Genomic DNA, 13,370 nt, shown 5'->3' with positions numbered 1-13,370 from the left:
TGCTACAAAGCCCTGGAAACCAGTATTCATTTCAAGTCCAGTAGATTGTCTCCTGCAACCATTCTGTCAGTTATTGTCTACAAGTAGTACTTAACCAAAGAAAGACTATTGGAATAATGAGGGATAGCTATAGAACATACTCCCTGGCTGTCTTCTTTAGTCTGCTTCAGTAATTGTTGTTTATACCTAGCTTTCAAATTACATCAATTAAATGTTTGATTATGCTTGCCTTTGAAAACTGTCTGCACAAGCTAATATCAAAATATCTACTTAATCTGCATTTATAAAACACTTATCACTATAGCGTCTAATCATTTTTCCATGGATTTAAAAAATAAGACACCCTAGCATTAGTAGCATGTTTGTGTTGAATCCTGTAATGCCATACTATTGGGCTGATGAAGGGACAAAATATTGAACACTTCAGTTAAAAAAGGAGTTACTTTGTACATCATGTAGTGCTTAATGTCAAGCACAAAATCTAGGTGATGACAACCCAAGTGATTTTTTTTTTTTTTTTAGTGGGAGATGGGATGGGGGGAACTCTTTATAACAGGAAGTGGTTTGTAACCTTAACTTGGGGAAATATTTCTGCTACTTGGATATTTTGCAACTCTTTTCAGGAGTGCCTGTTGGAACCTCTTTCCTGTAGTCTGTCTTCAGCAGTAAAAAGGGAGTTTTCTTCTGACCTTCCGTTTTAAACTTTTTTGGAGAGCTAATGTCTTTGCTATGATAGGAGTCGTGCTTTTCTTTACTGGTTGCCTGAAGGAGGAAAAGATGTATTGCTACTTCCAGCCAGAAGAAGTGACTTTTAGTTTGCTATAGGATCTGTTGCATTGGTTGCTTCATTTGGCTAACTGCTTGTGCATTGTTCCATGCATGTCTCTAAACTATGGAGGAAGAATCCTGTGATGATAGTTCAAGAAGTAGAGGTATTTAAAAGGTTTCCATAAGGAAGATAGAGAAAAAATTCTTTCTTTTGAGGGAGAAGAGGCAGCAAGTTTACACTATAGGAAGGAAGATTTTAAGTTTTAGGAAAAACTTCATGTTTAAGAACAGTGGGACAAGTAGCTTACCAGACGCATAGAACCTAGGGGTGCATCAGTAAAGATTTTTTTGGGCCAAAACTGATGGACGATTTATTGACCAGCTTTATCAGCTGACTGGTATGACTGTTGGCCAGCGTGGGGGAGTAGATTGAGGTCCCCATAGTGAGGGATCTGTGCACAGGGTGAGAGCAGGCTGCCCACTGTGCACTTGGGGCTAGAGACTGTGTTGGACTCTTCCTGGCGGGGGCTGAACCGGAGTTCTGCTTGGAGCGGCTGGTAGCAGTGCTGGCAGGGAGGACTATGAGGGTGCCATGGCAAATTTTTGGGGTGTAACACCCCCACAGCCCCTTCTCCCAGTGCCACCACTGCCAAGCCCCCTCCTTCCCCTCCTCCCCCAACATTCTGGAAGAGTCTGGTGCAGCCCCTGGCCCTGAGCATGTAGCAGGCGGCCCGCCCTTGCCCCACACGCGGATCCCTCACTACGTGTCTGTGCATTTCTGTCATATAGTTCAGTGGGCTGCGCCCCCACCAGGGTCAACCACATCTCGAGCTGTGGTGACCCTGCAGCTCAGCATTGCTCAGTATGTATGTTTGTTCCACCTTTCTCACATTTGGACAACAGTGGTGTTGTCTGTGCTGCTACTGTAGGTTTGTTTTTTTTGCAGCAACAGACACTCTAGACTGTGTCTGCTGATGAATTCAAGTTTACCTGTATGACTGTGAAGAATGATGATCACTCAAACTAAATGAACCATTTACTTTGTGGAATATATTGATAACTGTCTTCACTAATAGGTTACATGAGGTGTTGGGGAAAGCCAGAATGTCCTGAATCTAGCTTATTTGTTAAAGCAGATGCTCAGAGTCTCATTTTGTGCCTACTTGGTCCTTCAGTGTAGTTACTAGTGGACAAGCTATCTTCATGTTTTGGCAGGGTAACTGAGTTTGTGTGCTTGCTTGTTTACACTTGGAGTCTTGATTTTAATTCATCCATCTTACCCCCCCCCCCCCCAAGTATCCATGTCTTAATTAGCACTCCCACTCATGACTGGAACCAGGTACTCTTATCTCAAGTCCTGGGATCCTCCAAAAATTTATATGCAGATGAAGCCAGACCAGGTTGCCCTGTCTCATGTCATTGAGGATGGCACCACACTAATTGTACGTGACAAGTTGAGAGAGGAGGCATCAGAAATTTTGGATGAACTGTTTGGGGCCCTGTTTGGTGATGTTTATCAGAGATTTAAGGTTGGTGAAGAAGCAAGAATCATTAGACATAGGAGAGAAAAGCACAGCTCAGTTATGGGAGTGAAGAGGAAGTAGAAATGTGTTCGGTGTAGTGGCTCACCGTGACTTGAAAGACTTGGCATTTAGGGGGACTAAGCACAGTGGGCACTAGTGCGTATCTTAATCGGGTGGTCTGCACTAATCTATCCTTGTGGTGGGTTCCTATCGGCATGCTTACCCAGTGTGTTATGTTTTCTATAGTCATGCTCTGATTGCATTTAATCAACTTCATAGGTGGTTTCCATTGCCAGCCACATGCTGCTTTTGGCAGCAGTTTAATGATGGTCGCTGTATTTAGTGAGTTTTCTCTGCAATTATAGGATGAGGCCCCCCCCTTCCCTCCATGCTGATGGTACGGGAGAGACCTTGTCTTATGTTCTGGTAAATATGGTACATGCCAAGTATTGTTCTTGGAGTGGTGTGGGAGGGTTGTTGTTAAAAGTTTATTTGATATTCTTTTCAAAACTTCCTTTTGCAAGCAATAAAATTTTAATTTATAAAGTTTTAGTACGTTTGTGTCAATTAAAAAAAAATACACCTAGAAGCTTTAGACCAGCCAAGCTGTGGGTCACAACCCCAAATGGGATTGCAACATCACCAGGTGGGGTTTGAGGGCTGTGGATTGGAAGTGAGGGGCCATGCTGAGGAAATGGGGCCCTGCTGAAGAAAAGTTTGGAAAGCACTGTTTTAGATAACTTGCAAAACCTTTGAGTCGTTTTTGGCTTGTATAGTCAATATATTCCAGACTTTCAGAACAAGCTCTACTTTTCACTGAATCTAAGAAATAAACATTTACAAGTAAGCATTTGTTTTCATGGAGACAATTCTGCATACAGTTTTGAAGGGCAAGTTAGTTTACCTTTTAACAAGCAAAGTCTGAAACTGGGGTGACTTTTTAATGACCTGGAGCTCAGTGGCTGATTTTCTTCACACTGTGGGAACTGCTTCTTTTTTCTCAGATTATATGGGGAAATTTACAAGCCAAACTGGTTTCTTCTGAGCCAGTATTAGAAGTGAAGCTACTTGTAATATCTTCTCTGCAGTTACTTTAGTCTCAGTTGCATTTCATTCCAATTAAGTGAAGTTCTGACCCATCATTTTGCACTAATTTTGGTCTGAGATCCTTTTCATTTTAAGTTGTTAAAACGTGTTCTGTAATGTCTAGTTTTTTAATGAGACAAAGGAGAGGCCTGTTGGACATTTAGCATATGAATAATTTAAGAAAATAAAGATAATGAAATGGTGTAGGAGACAGTCATGCACCTGTACCACTTTGCTAATTTTTTAGTTGTTTTTGCTCTTTCAACAAAACCTTTCCAGTTTTGAGAGGTCTCTAATATGTTTTGGATCAGTTGCTTCCATTTAAATGCTAATTTTGAGCACACTGTATATCTTGGTTTCAAATTTTGCATCTAAAATTTAAAAGTAGTACATTGCATAGTGTCTCTCTTTTCAGGTGTTCATACCACCGCTGATCCTGACTTTGAGAGCAGATCTTAACTGCAAATTTGGTTCCGCAGATGATTGTAAATCTAAAGAGCAAACTCTAATAAATTTTAGATGAGTCTTTTTTTAAGAACAAATTGGACCTAAATCTGTTCCTACTGCTAAAGAAGTTACCTTGTATAAAACATATAATAGAGCTTCCTTTTTTACAAGTAGTCATAGAAGGGAGGAGGGGGAGGAAAAACAATGAAGTGAATATGTAACATTTATTTTCGTATTTTGAAGCTGCTACTTATTTCTTATTTGAAACTGTTATAGCCCATCTCTAGTAATCAGCCTGTCGTAACTTTTAAAGTTCTTTTCTTCAGGGTTCCTGGACTTCCCCCTTTGGCAGATTTTATGGTGTTTATTTTTCCTTATTCCAAAGGACCTGGGCTCCTGTTGAAAAGTGATGGAATAATGTCTGGTCGGCACCTGCCATGTTGAGGGAGCATCCCCTAAAACAGCTTGCCTGGGAGACAGTTTGTGAAATAACGCAGTAACATGTTTGCAGTAGTATGCCTTTTTTGTTGCTATTTTCTGTTTTGTTTTTTTTAAATTTCTCTTTCAAATGAAATTACTGAAACAGTTTGCAAGGAGGCTTGTGAAATGTCTTTTCAAATCACTGCAGAGGGATTTACATCTGGAACTAGACTTAATAGTTCTTACTTGAAAAGATGCCATGCCATTTGCATTAACTGGGGGAAGGGGGAACATACTGGTCCTGTCTAGTAAGTTGGAAATAAAACATTTCCTGTTGGCATAGCAATACTCCTGTTTCATTTACTCATGATAAATGGTTGCAACAACAAATAAGCCAATGTTTTTGACACCAGTTCTGTGATTTAAGTTACTATGTATGAGCTAACACATCTAAGTAAAATCAAATATATGAGCTCTGCTTACTCTGGCAAGCTTACTAATGTTTAATAGGTGTTTAAGATTTGTTCTGTTTTTTTGATTCTTAATGTTTCATCAAACTTTCTTTTCGATCTTTGCATGGGATTATCAGACTATCAAAAACACTGGTATCTTAATTAATTTTTTTTTTGTCTTTCCCCTTGTCAATTCGTCCATGATGACAGTATTTTTTAAGAGGAAACTATAGGTGTATTCCATAAATTAGGGTTAATTTTGATGTTGGATGCTGTCAGCCTCTATATTGGTTATATATATCAGTATTTGCATTTAAAAATACAAGAAAAAATATAGGCTAAATATTAAAAATGGGCATGATGTGCTCAAGAAACTCCTTGTAGTACTAGTAATTGCTCTTTACATATATTACAACAACTTATAAGGACTCTTCTTTGACATGATGTCAAAGTATTCTTGGTGTTTAAGCTCATTTTGAAATGCTGAATTTTGACACTTCACTCGGTGAACTTGATAGGCATGCTAGATCAAAATTCATACATGCACAAATTGTATTAGGTTCTCTAGGAATTACAGTGTTTCATTTGTGAGAGTTTTTTTTTGTTCGTTTGTTTTTGTGGTAGGCTGCATCTTTCATGGCTTGAATTTGTTGCTTATAACCTTTAAAATACTTCTGCATACCACATTACAGATCACAGAGCATCTTCCTTTCTGTTTTAAAATATGTGGTTGTTTATCTTCCCCTGCCAAAAGAGCAATGTTTTTTATCACTAATATGCTTTAGTAATTAGAATTTGGTACAAAAGCCTCAATTTTAAAGGTACCCATTTTAAAATGTCAACACTTCACAGTATTCTGTATATACTGATTGCTGTTTAAATTTGGGCTGCTACATACAAGCTTCCACTTGGCCAGAAAGAAACATTTCTCTTAGTTACTTATTACTATATATTTTTAGAATCCCTTTGAAGCCACTTTCTTTTTTCATGTAATATAAGGTCAGCTAACGGAACAGAAGTTGTAGTTCCCTGTGGAGAGGGAGCATGCTTGTTTTGATTTATGCAGGATAGATGCATGGAAGCAGAAAGTTGAGTCAATGTAAAGAGGGCTTAGGGAAAGGGTGCAAGCCTGGAAAGGGTTAAGTTCAGTGTGTGTACAGAAAGGTTGAATTCATCTGTAGTTCCCCAGAGAGTTCTGTACATATCCTGTGTGCGTGTCCTGAGAATTACCTCTGCCCAAACTGGACAAGTTGCCCCTGCAGGAGAACTGTCTGTGGGCCATTAGTATGGGGACCCTGTACTCAAATTGGCAGGTACAGATATGGGATCGGTCTAGGGGTACACTTCAATGGTGTACTGCCACAATGGAAGGTGGTAAATTTTTCTGGTCTCTGTGTCTTCCCTGTCTTTTCCACCTCCCTCTTCTTCCTCTTTCCTCCCCTCCCCCACAACTCTGACCCTACCAACCCTGGAAGCTTCTTGCTAAATTTAGTGCTTATTTGAACCCTGTGGTTTAAGTTAAGCATTTGGACCTAACTAACAACCTGCTCTATATACAAGAGAAATTAAGTGGCAATAAAATTAACTTTTTTTTCTTTCACAGATTAATGTGTCATTTCTTTGTTCACTGTTCAAATTTTAGACCTAACTACTCTTTTTGAAGAGTTAAAACATTGGCTTATACAGTTAGCACAAATTACCCAAATCAGTCTTGTTTATAGCCCTGCTGATTCATTTTAGCCTATGGTAATAGAAGTCTTACCTCCACCTTTAGAAGAGCCCTTATGTTCCTTTATGGTTTTAGAAGCTACAAAATGGACATAACATAATTTTTATAAGAACTGTTACTTATTAATGATTTGTGTATGCTTTTCTCCTTATCCAGACCAGTATGTTTTGGAAATTTGATCTCCACTCATCATCCCATATAGACACGCTTCTAGAGAGAGAAGATGTAACCCTGAAGGAATTGATGGATGAGGAGGATGTTTTACAAGAGTGTAAAGCTCAGAATCGCAAACTTATCGAGTTTCTCTTGAAATCGGAATGTTTGGAAGATTTAGTTTCATTTATAATAGAAGAACCACCTCAAGACATGGATGAGAAAATTAGATACAAGTAGGAAAACACTACTTGCCTGAACTAGCTGGGGGAGAGGGTAGAATAAGGAGGGTAGTCCAATCTGTAGTGACATTACATTATGTCTATCTTCTGTTTTTTAGCTTGTTTATATTTTCAAGGGGTTTAGGATTGTCATGTGACTTAAACCAGAGGTGTCAAAGTGATCAGAGTGGTATAGCTAGACGAGTGGTATAGAACCAGCAGGATCAGACCAGTGGACCTTCCCCTGCCCTGCCTGGTGGATCCAACACCTGTGGTACGCATTCCGGCTGGTTTGGGGAAGGTGCTGTGTCCCATGGCTGGTCTGGTTCACATAGTGTGTGGCATGTGGATCAACTGGAGGGAGAGAGGTAGTGCTGGAGGCTAGATGATGGGTTCCCTGCAGGCTGGATATGGCCTGTGGGCCATATCTTTGATACCCCTGACTAATATTCAGGTATCTGGCATATGAATCATAATTTGTTTCTTTGAAAACTTCCTGAAGTGGTTCCTGCACAAAAGGAACTGAAGTGTAATATGTTAAGTGACTGTAAAGAAGCTCTACTCATTCTTACACCATCAGAAATAACTGGGTGAAAAAATTATAAGAAGCAGCTTTTAAGAATATGCTACTAGTTCAAACACTTGGATATCTGGTGAAGACCACTGAGGATGAGTTGTAGAAAGTTGTATCGCCTCTTGAGGCATTGTGCTTAACATCTACTTGTTTGAAATTTTGAAGTATTCTAATTGACTGGATCAAATTGCAGCTCTGTCCAGGATTGTGTTTCACCAGTTTAGTAAGAGGAGTTAACTAAACTGAATTAAAAATGTTAATTATTGAGGAATTTGTGCTACTTAGGCTATTTCAGAATATACAATACAGTGCTGCATATAAAAACAATTTGAAAACTCATAGTAATGCACAGAATATCTACTCTTTTAAACTGTGTTGGGTAAAGGTACAACACTACCAATCCTTCATACCCTGTTCTGGCATTCAGCTGAATAGGGTAGAAGTTTTAAGTATGCTGTCACTTCCTGCCCTCCCCCAGATGACATGGAAAATGGCTTCTGAAGGCAGATGCCATTACTCAGGTGGTCTGACAGACGTTAAACTAAAAACCCACTCTGATTTTCCGCCCTTATGTATCTGGTATCCAGCAAGTTATCTGTTCCACTGGAGTATAACATGAATGTAGTAGCCTGGTCTTAGGATGAAAAAAGAAGCACTTTGTCTATAACAAATCTATTCAACTACTGTACCAGATGACTGCTTTTGATTCCATACTTCACTCTGTATCTGTTATTGTATTTGCATAATGAGTGAATAAGCAGATGAATAATGAAAGGTGTTCCTCTTCTAGGTATCCAAATATATCTTGTGAGCTGCTGACATCTGATGTCTCGCAGATCAATGATAGGTTGGGAGAAGAAGAGTCCTTACTTATGAAACTGTACAGCTTCCTCTTAAATGAATCCCCTCTAAATCCTTTACTGGCCAGTTTCTTCAGTAAGGTGCTAAGTATTCTTATCAGCAGAAAACCAGAACAGGTAAATATTTACATGTTGTGTTTGTAGCAAGTGCTTCAATACAGTTGTAATATCAAGCGTATTCTTGTAAGACTGCCTTTTAAAAGGGCAGTAGCAGAGTCAAGGAACTGAATTACTCACGTTTTTCCATGTGAATTAAATATTTGTTTTTATTGTAGAGCCTGATGTTTGCAGTATGTTAAAACTGGGGTAACTTAAACTGGCTTGTGTTGTGGTAACATTCTTGCAGTGTAATTCTGAGCAAAATAGCGATACTGGAAGTTGGGAGAGAACATATCTATCTTCCGTTCTTCCTTCCCATGAACTCATTGGTTGTTGTTCTTCTCCAGCCAAACAGACAAATCTTAAGGCCGGAAAGGACCATCACGATCACTTGCCCTCAGTTCAGTTTTATAAAGAGGTTTTCTCAAATATGAAACTGATAAACAAACACCAATTCTGTATAATATCTTTCTTATGCATATACTAAAAGAAAACTTCGGTGCAGATGACACAACCAGCATTGCTAAAATCACCCATTGCTTGCCTTTAAATCTACTATTCCTGGACCAGTGTGTGCTTACTGATCTGATAGGAACTGTTTGGTTTTTTTTTTTTTTTTTGACCCAGTTGCAAGTCATGAATAGACTCTTACCTGCACTTTTTAACATGGTCTTGATATACTTACAGCTCACTTCTTGGAATCAACAAAGAATTCTTCATCACACAGTAGCGTGTGATGAAAAGTAGCCTGTCTGCATTTATCAGATGACATGCCTATTTTTTAATAAATAGATTTTGGGTAGCTATTCCATATTGTCTCAGTTGCTGCTGTCAAAGACAGAATTTTGTTTTGGCAAGATCCATTGCTCTGTGTTATCCTTCCAGATAGAGAATTGAAAAGTGGATTTACTGGATAAATCTTATTACTTGTACAAGTTTGGATGGTCCTAATGAAAACAAAAGCAGTATTAGACAGACCCTAACTGGCTTTAGTTTTGTTCTATCAAAGGATTAGGTCTAGGGATCGGGTTGTTGCAAGAGTTTGTTGTTGCTATCTGACACTTAACATTCTCTTTAACATTCAGTCCAAACTGCTGAAAAGTTAAAATTTGGCTTGGATAAGATTCCAACTTTGATTTTTATTGGATAGCCTTTTTTGTTTTCTACATTACACAATAGAAATGTGTTGTTGTAACAAAGTAATTTAAAAGGCTCTGTATGTAGCTTAGAACTTCCCTTTTAAACTGCTTGTACTTGGGCAAAAATTGTCTGTGTAGTTCACTACCAGTGTTTGTCATCTGGTAGAGGCTGTAGTCTCTGTACAGGTCCAAAGCTTTTACTATGTTATCTATTATTAGCACGGGCTGAACTCAAGCATTTATGGTCTTCGTTGTTGCTGCCACTCATGGAGTTGCAGCAGTGATGAATTGCACAGTTCAATTTTGCCTGTGTAGACATAGCCACAGCGTAGCTTTTACCTGTTTTTTTTCAGCATGGATGTTTGGTTCCAATAGTACGTTAAATTCAGGAGTGGTGGCGGAGAAAGAAGAGAATTGCTTCAGGAAGTGTGAGGGCTGCAGTACCATCTTACAGCTCACTATAGCTAACCCCATTTGTTTTAGCTTTTGATTACTTTGCAGAGGTAAGATGGGCACAACAGCTCTTATTTGGGCCCCCATTCTCACTCAACCCCTCTTTCCCTCCTCATTTTTTAAAAAAAAGTTCTTTGCATGAAGATGTCTGTGCCACAAGCGAGAACTTTATCTGAAGTGGAGGAATCCTTGTTGATGTAACTGGTCCCAGCATCATGGAAATGTATTTTTTCAAGTATTTTAGTTGCATCCTACAGTATACACATGATTTAAAAAAAACACCCCTAATGCTCACTTGATAGCGAGCATTTTGTGATGCCAGAGCAATATACTGATCCATAGAGCTCTGTCTTTTTTTTTAAGGATTTCCATCTGCACAGGTCCATAAATAGATGGAGCGCTTGCTCTTTCGTGGAACAGTACTTGGGTACAACTGTCTGGCTAGATCTGGCTAGATAAGTTAATTAGCCCATCAGTTTTTAAAAAAAAAAAGTATTTTGTTGAAAAACGTTATGAATTTCCACAGTTGTTTTAAAACTATGCTGTAGGTAGCAGAATTGTAACTTGTTAAGCAGTTTTCAAGAACTTGGTTCCAGGAAAAGGCTAATTTTGAGACTGTTTGTTTGTGCCAGACCTAGAGGTGACTACTAGGGTACTGATTTGGTGTACAGGTTTTGGTAACAAAACAATGTCTAGACAGCGCATACAGTGGTATTCAGTTGCCTATTAACAACTATGTTACCAGGCAGTTTTACTTGTGATGCTTTCCTGACCTTATTATGCTTGCTTTAACTTGTATATAGCCTTAGAAACTCTTTGCAGTATAGAAGATTCCTGTAAGCCTCTGTAACAGCTGGGATCACTTACCATGTATGTTTCCATTGGGTGTGCCAAATGAGAGGTCACAGCTTTCTTCTCTGTAAAGGATTACTTTAGGCTGTACAAAAATCTACTTATATTTAAATTGCTATAACTAAAGAAGCCTTGGTCCCATCCTTCTACATCAAAGCCCAGTATTACAATAATGCTAAAAATCTGAAAATATCTTTTAAGGAATACAGTAGACTTGTTACTTAACTTGTACATAGCAATCTTCATTTGTAGATTGCAGAGTACTTTACAAAGGAAGTCCAATATTATACGTATTTTAGAGGGAGAGAGAAACTGAGTCGTAGGGAGAAGTCACTTATCACCTAAAGGGCCAGTCCCAGAGCTGTTTCCTAGCCACTAGGCTTTACTGCCTTTTTTCCTTAATTTTGGCATGTCAAACTCAAGTTTTGTGGATAACTAGATTGATAGAAATGTTCCTGTACTTCATAATATCAGGTTTAAAATTCCTCACAATGTTTGAAGGCCAGATATTGCTGGACTAAGGAATCTGTTTGATTTGAAAGTTGTAAGTGGCAAGCGTTTTGCTCAGAAATATCTCCTTTTCTTTCTTTATCACCAGAAATCAAAATTAATGAAGCCAGAACTTGTTTCAAATACTAATGTCTTAAGCAAAATACAGAAGATACTTGTTAAAAATTTGAACTTGCTGCCTTTTTAATTTCTTACAGATTGTGGATTTTTTAAAGAAAAAACATGATTTTGTAGACCTCATTATAAAGCACATAGGGACCTCTGCTATTATGGACTTACTGCTCAGGCTACTGACTTGCATAGAACCTCCCCAGCCCAGGCAAGAAGTATTAAATGTGAGTAAAACATTTTCAAGATTCATAGTGTTTGGCATGGGTAACTTAAGTGCTGGTCTAGTTGTATACATTTTAACTTGCACTAATTTAAACTCCTGCCTAGATTTTTCTTAGGTCTGACTTGGACCTGTGGCAGGTTGACTTGAAGAGCCAGAGCATTCATGGTAATATCACTGCACATGTAAATAGGAATTGCAGGAGTGATTAGTCTCTCCTCCCACTCTTTTTTTCTACAGAGAAAGCTCCTGGTGTGAGGGAAGGGATGGGCGTGGTACAAAGCAAACTTGTAAAAGAGAACGGAAGGATGTAAAAATGCCCTGACAGGGAAAGGGAGCTTGGTTTACAGAAGCCGTGTAGTACGAAGGCTCAGATCGAGCGAAAACATTTACCTTGCTTGTAAACCAGAACCTTCTGAGAGCTAACTTTTTTTTCTCACAAACATTGCAGTATGAAGAGCAGCTTCAGATGTCATAAAACAAATAGTAAAAAAACCTTGTTGTACCAGCAGTTTTTTGAGTCTTTGAATCTTAACATTACACCAGCTCTCAAAACAGCTCTCACACTTTGAAAGTGTTGCTTGGTGTGCATTTTAACCATGCACATGAATTAGGTTTACATATGTAGGTCTTGGTCTCATGCATCCTGTTGTGTGTCTTCCACCGGTGGGTATTAGGGCTGTGTAAAATGTCACTGTTCTGTTTTGACTTGTGTTTCGAGGGAACAGCATTTTGTTTTGAATTTCATTTCGATTTGAAACTATTGTTCTGTTTCATTTTGTCGAAACAGTGATGCTGTTTCGACACCTGTTTTCAACGTTTTGCCCATAGCCTATAATGGGGAAACTTGAAACGGCCTCTCTCATTTGGCAGGCTGATTGGGGCCCAGCCCTGGGAGGACTGCAGAGGCTGGGCCAGTTGTCCCAGGGTTGCGGGCCCCATATGCCTGCTAGATGAGGGAGGGATGCAGCCTGGAACTGGAGAGCTGGGGAAGGGAACTGAACCCCATTGCTCAATTCCCCTCTCCAGCGCTGGGATCAATCTGGGAAGGGAGCTGGGGCTGAGCTGAGCACTAGCATTGGGCTAGGGAGGGGAACTCAGCCCAGCTGATTGCTCTGGGGAGGGGAACTGAGCGATTGGGCTGAGTTCCCTTCTCCAGCCTGATCTCTGCAGCACTGGGGAGGGGAACTGAGCAGCCGGGACTCAGTTCCTTTCCCCTGCGCTTTGATCAGCTTCCTGCAGCCCAATGGGAGGTGGGGAAAGCCAGGGCTATGCTCCTTGCCTGGCTGAGCCTGAAACCTCTGGGAGCGCAGCCCTGGTTCTCCCCGGTCTTCTACCACCTGGCTGTTGGCTGCTTTGAAACTCAACTTTCAAAATGTTTCAACTAGCCTTGTTTTGTTTTGAAGACCTTCATTTTGTTTCTATTTTGCTCTTTCAAGCTCAAAATTAGTTGAAACAGTGTTGAAATAAAACAGCTGGCAAAATTTCGTGTAGCCCTAGTGGGTATGAGGATCTGCAATTAAATTGTTTTTAAACAACTGTCTGTCTTTGGAACAGATTCACTGAGCTAAAGGATAGGTAGCATGATTTCGGTACATGGTGTCTTTATCTACCGTGTTTCCCCGAAAATAAGACACTGTCTTATATTTATTTTTCCTCAAGAAGACACACTATGGCTTATTTTCAGGGGATGTCTTATTTTTATTAAGTATACCGTGTTTCCCCGAAAATAAGACACTGAGAGAGACCCACA

The 13,370-nt window shown here is 39.5% G+C and overlaps 1 protein-coding gene across 9 annotated transcripts in view; it reads left to right on the top strand.

Moving 5' to 3' along the window:
• The window catches only part of PPP6R3 (protein phosphatase 6 regulatory subunit 3), a 104,660-nt gene that overhangs the window by 22,914 nt on the left and 68,376 nt on the right, over positions 1 to 13,370 (top strand). For 7 of the 9 annotated variants that reach the window (XM_019547270.1, XM_019547268.1, XM_019547263.1 and 4 more), the window contains 3 exons: positions 6,582 to 6,814; positions 8,164 to 8,350; positions 11,484 to 11,621. In XM_019547270.1, coding sequence (XP_019402815.1) covers positions 6,588 to 6,814; positions 8,164 to 8,350; positions 11,484 to 11,621 — 552 coding nt within the window. In that variant the 5' untranslated portion in view covers positions 6,582 to 6,587. Of the gene's footprint in view, positions 1 to 4,209; positions 4,338 to 6,581; positions 6,815 to 8,163; positions 8,351 to 11,483; positions 11,622 to 13,370 lie in introns of all 9 variants that reach the window. The other 2 variants (XM_019547266.1, XM_019547267.1) reach the window with 1 other exon arrangement.

Source organism: Crocodylus porosus, unplaced genomic scaffold, assembly GCF_001723895.1.
Source record: "Crocodylus porosus isolate Cpor-Errol unplaced genomic scaffold, CroPor_comp1, whole genome shotgun sequence".
Classification (NCBI taxonomy): domain Eukaryota; kingdom Metazoa; phylum Chordata; order Crocodylia; family Crocodylidae; genus Crocodylus; species Crocodylus porosus.
Note: the sequence above shows the minus strand (reverse complement) of the source record. Positions and strands in the feature narration are given on the sequence as shown.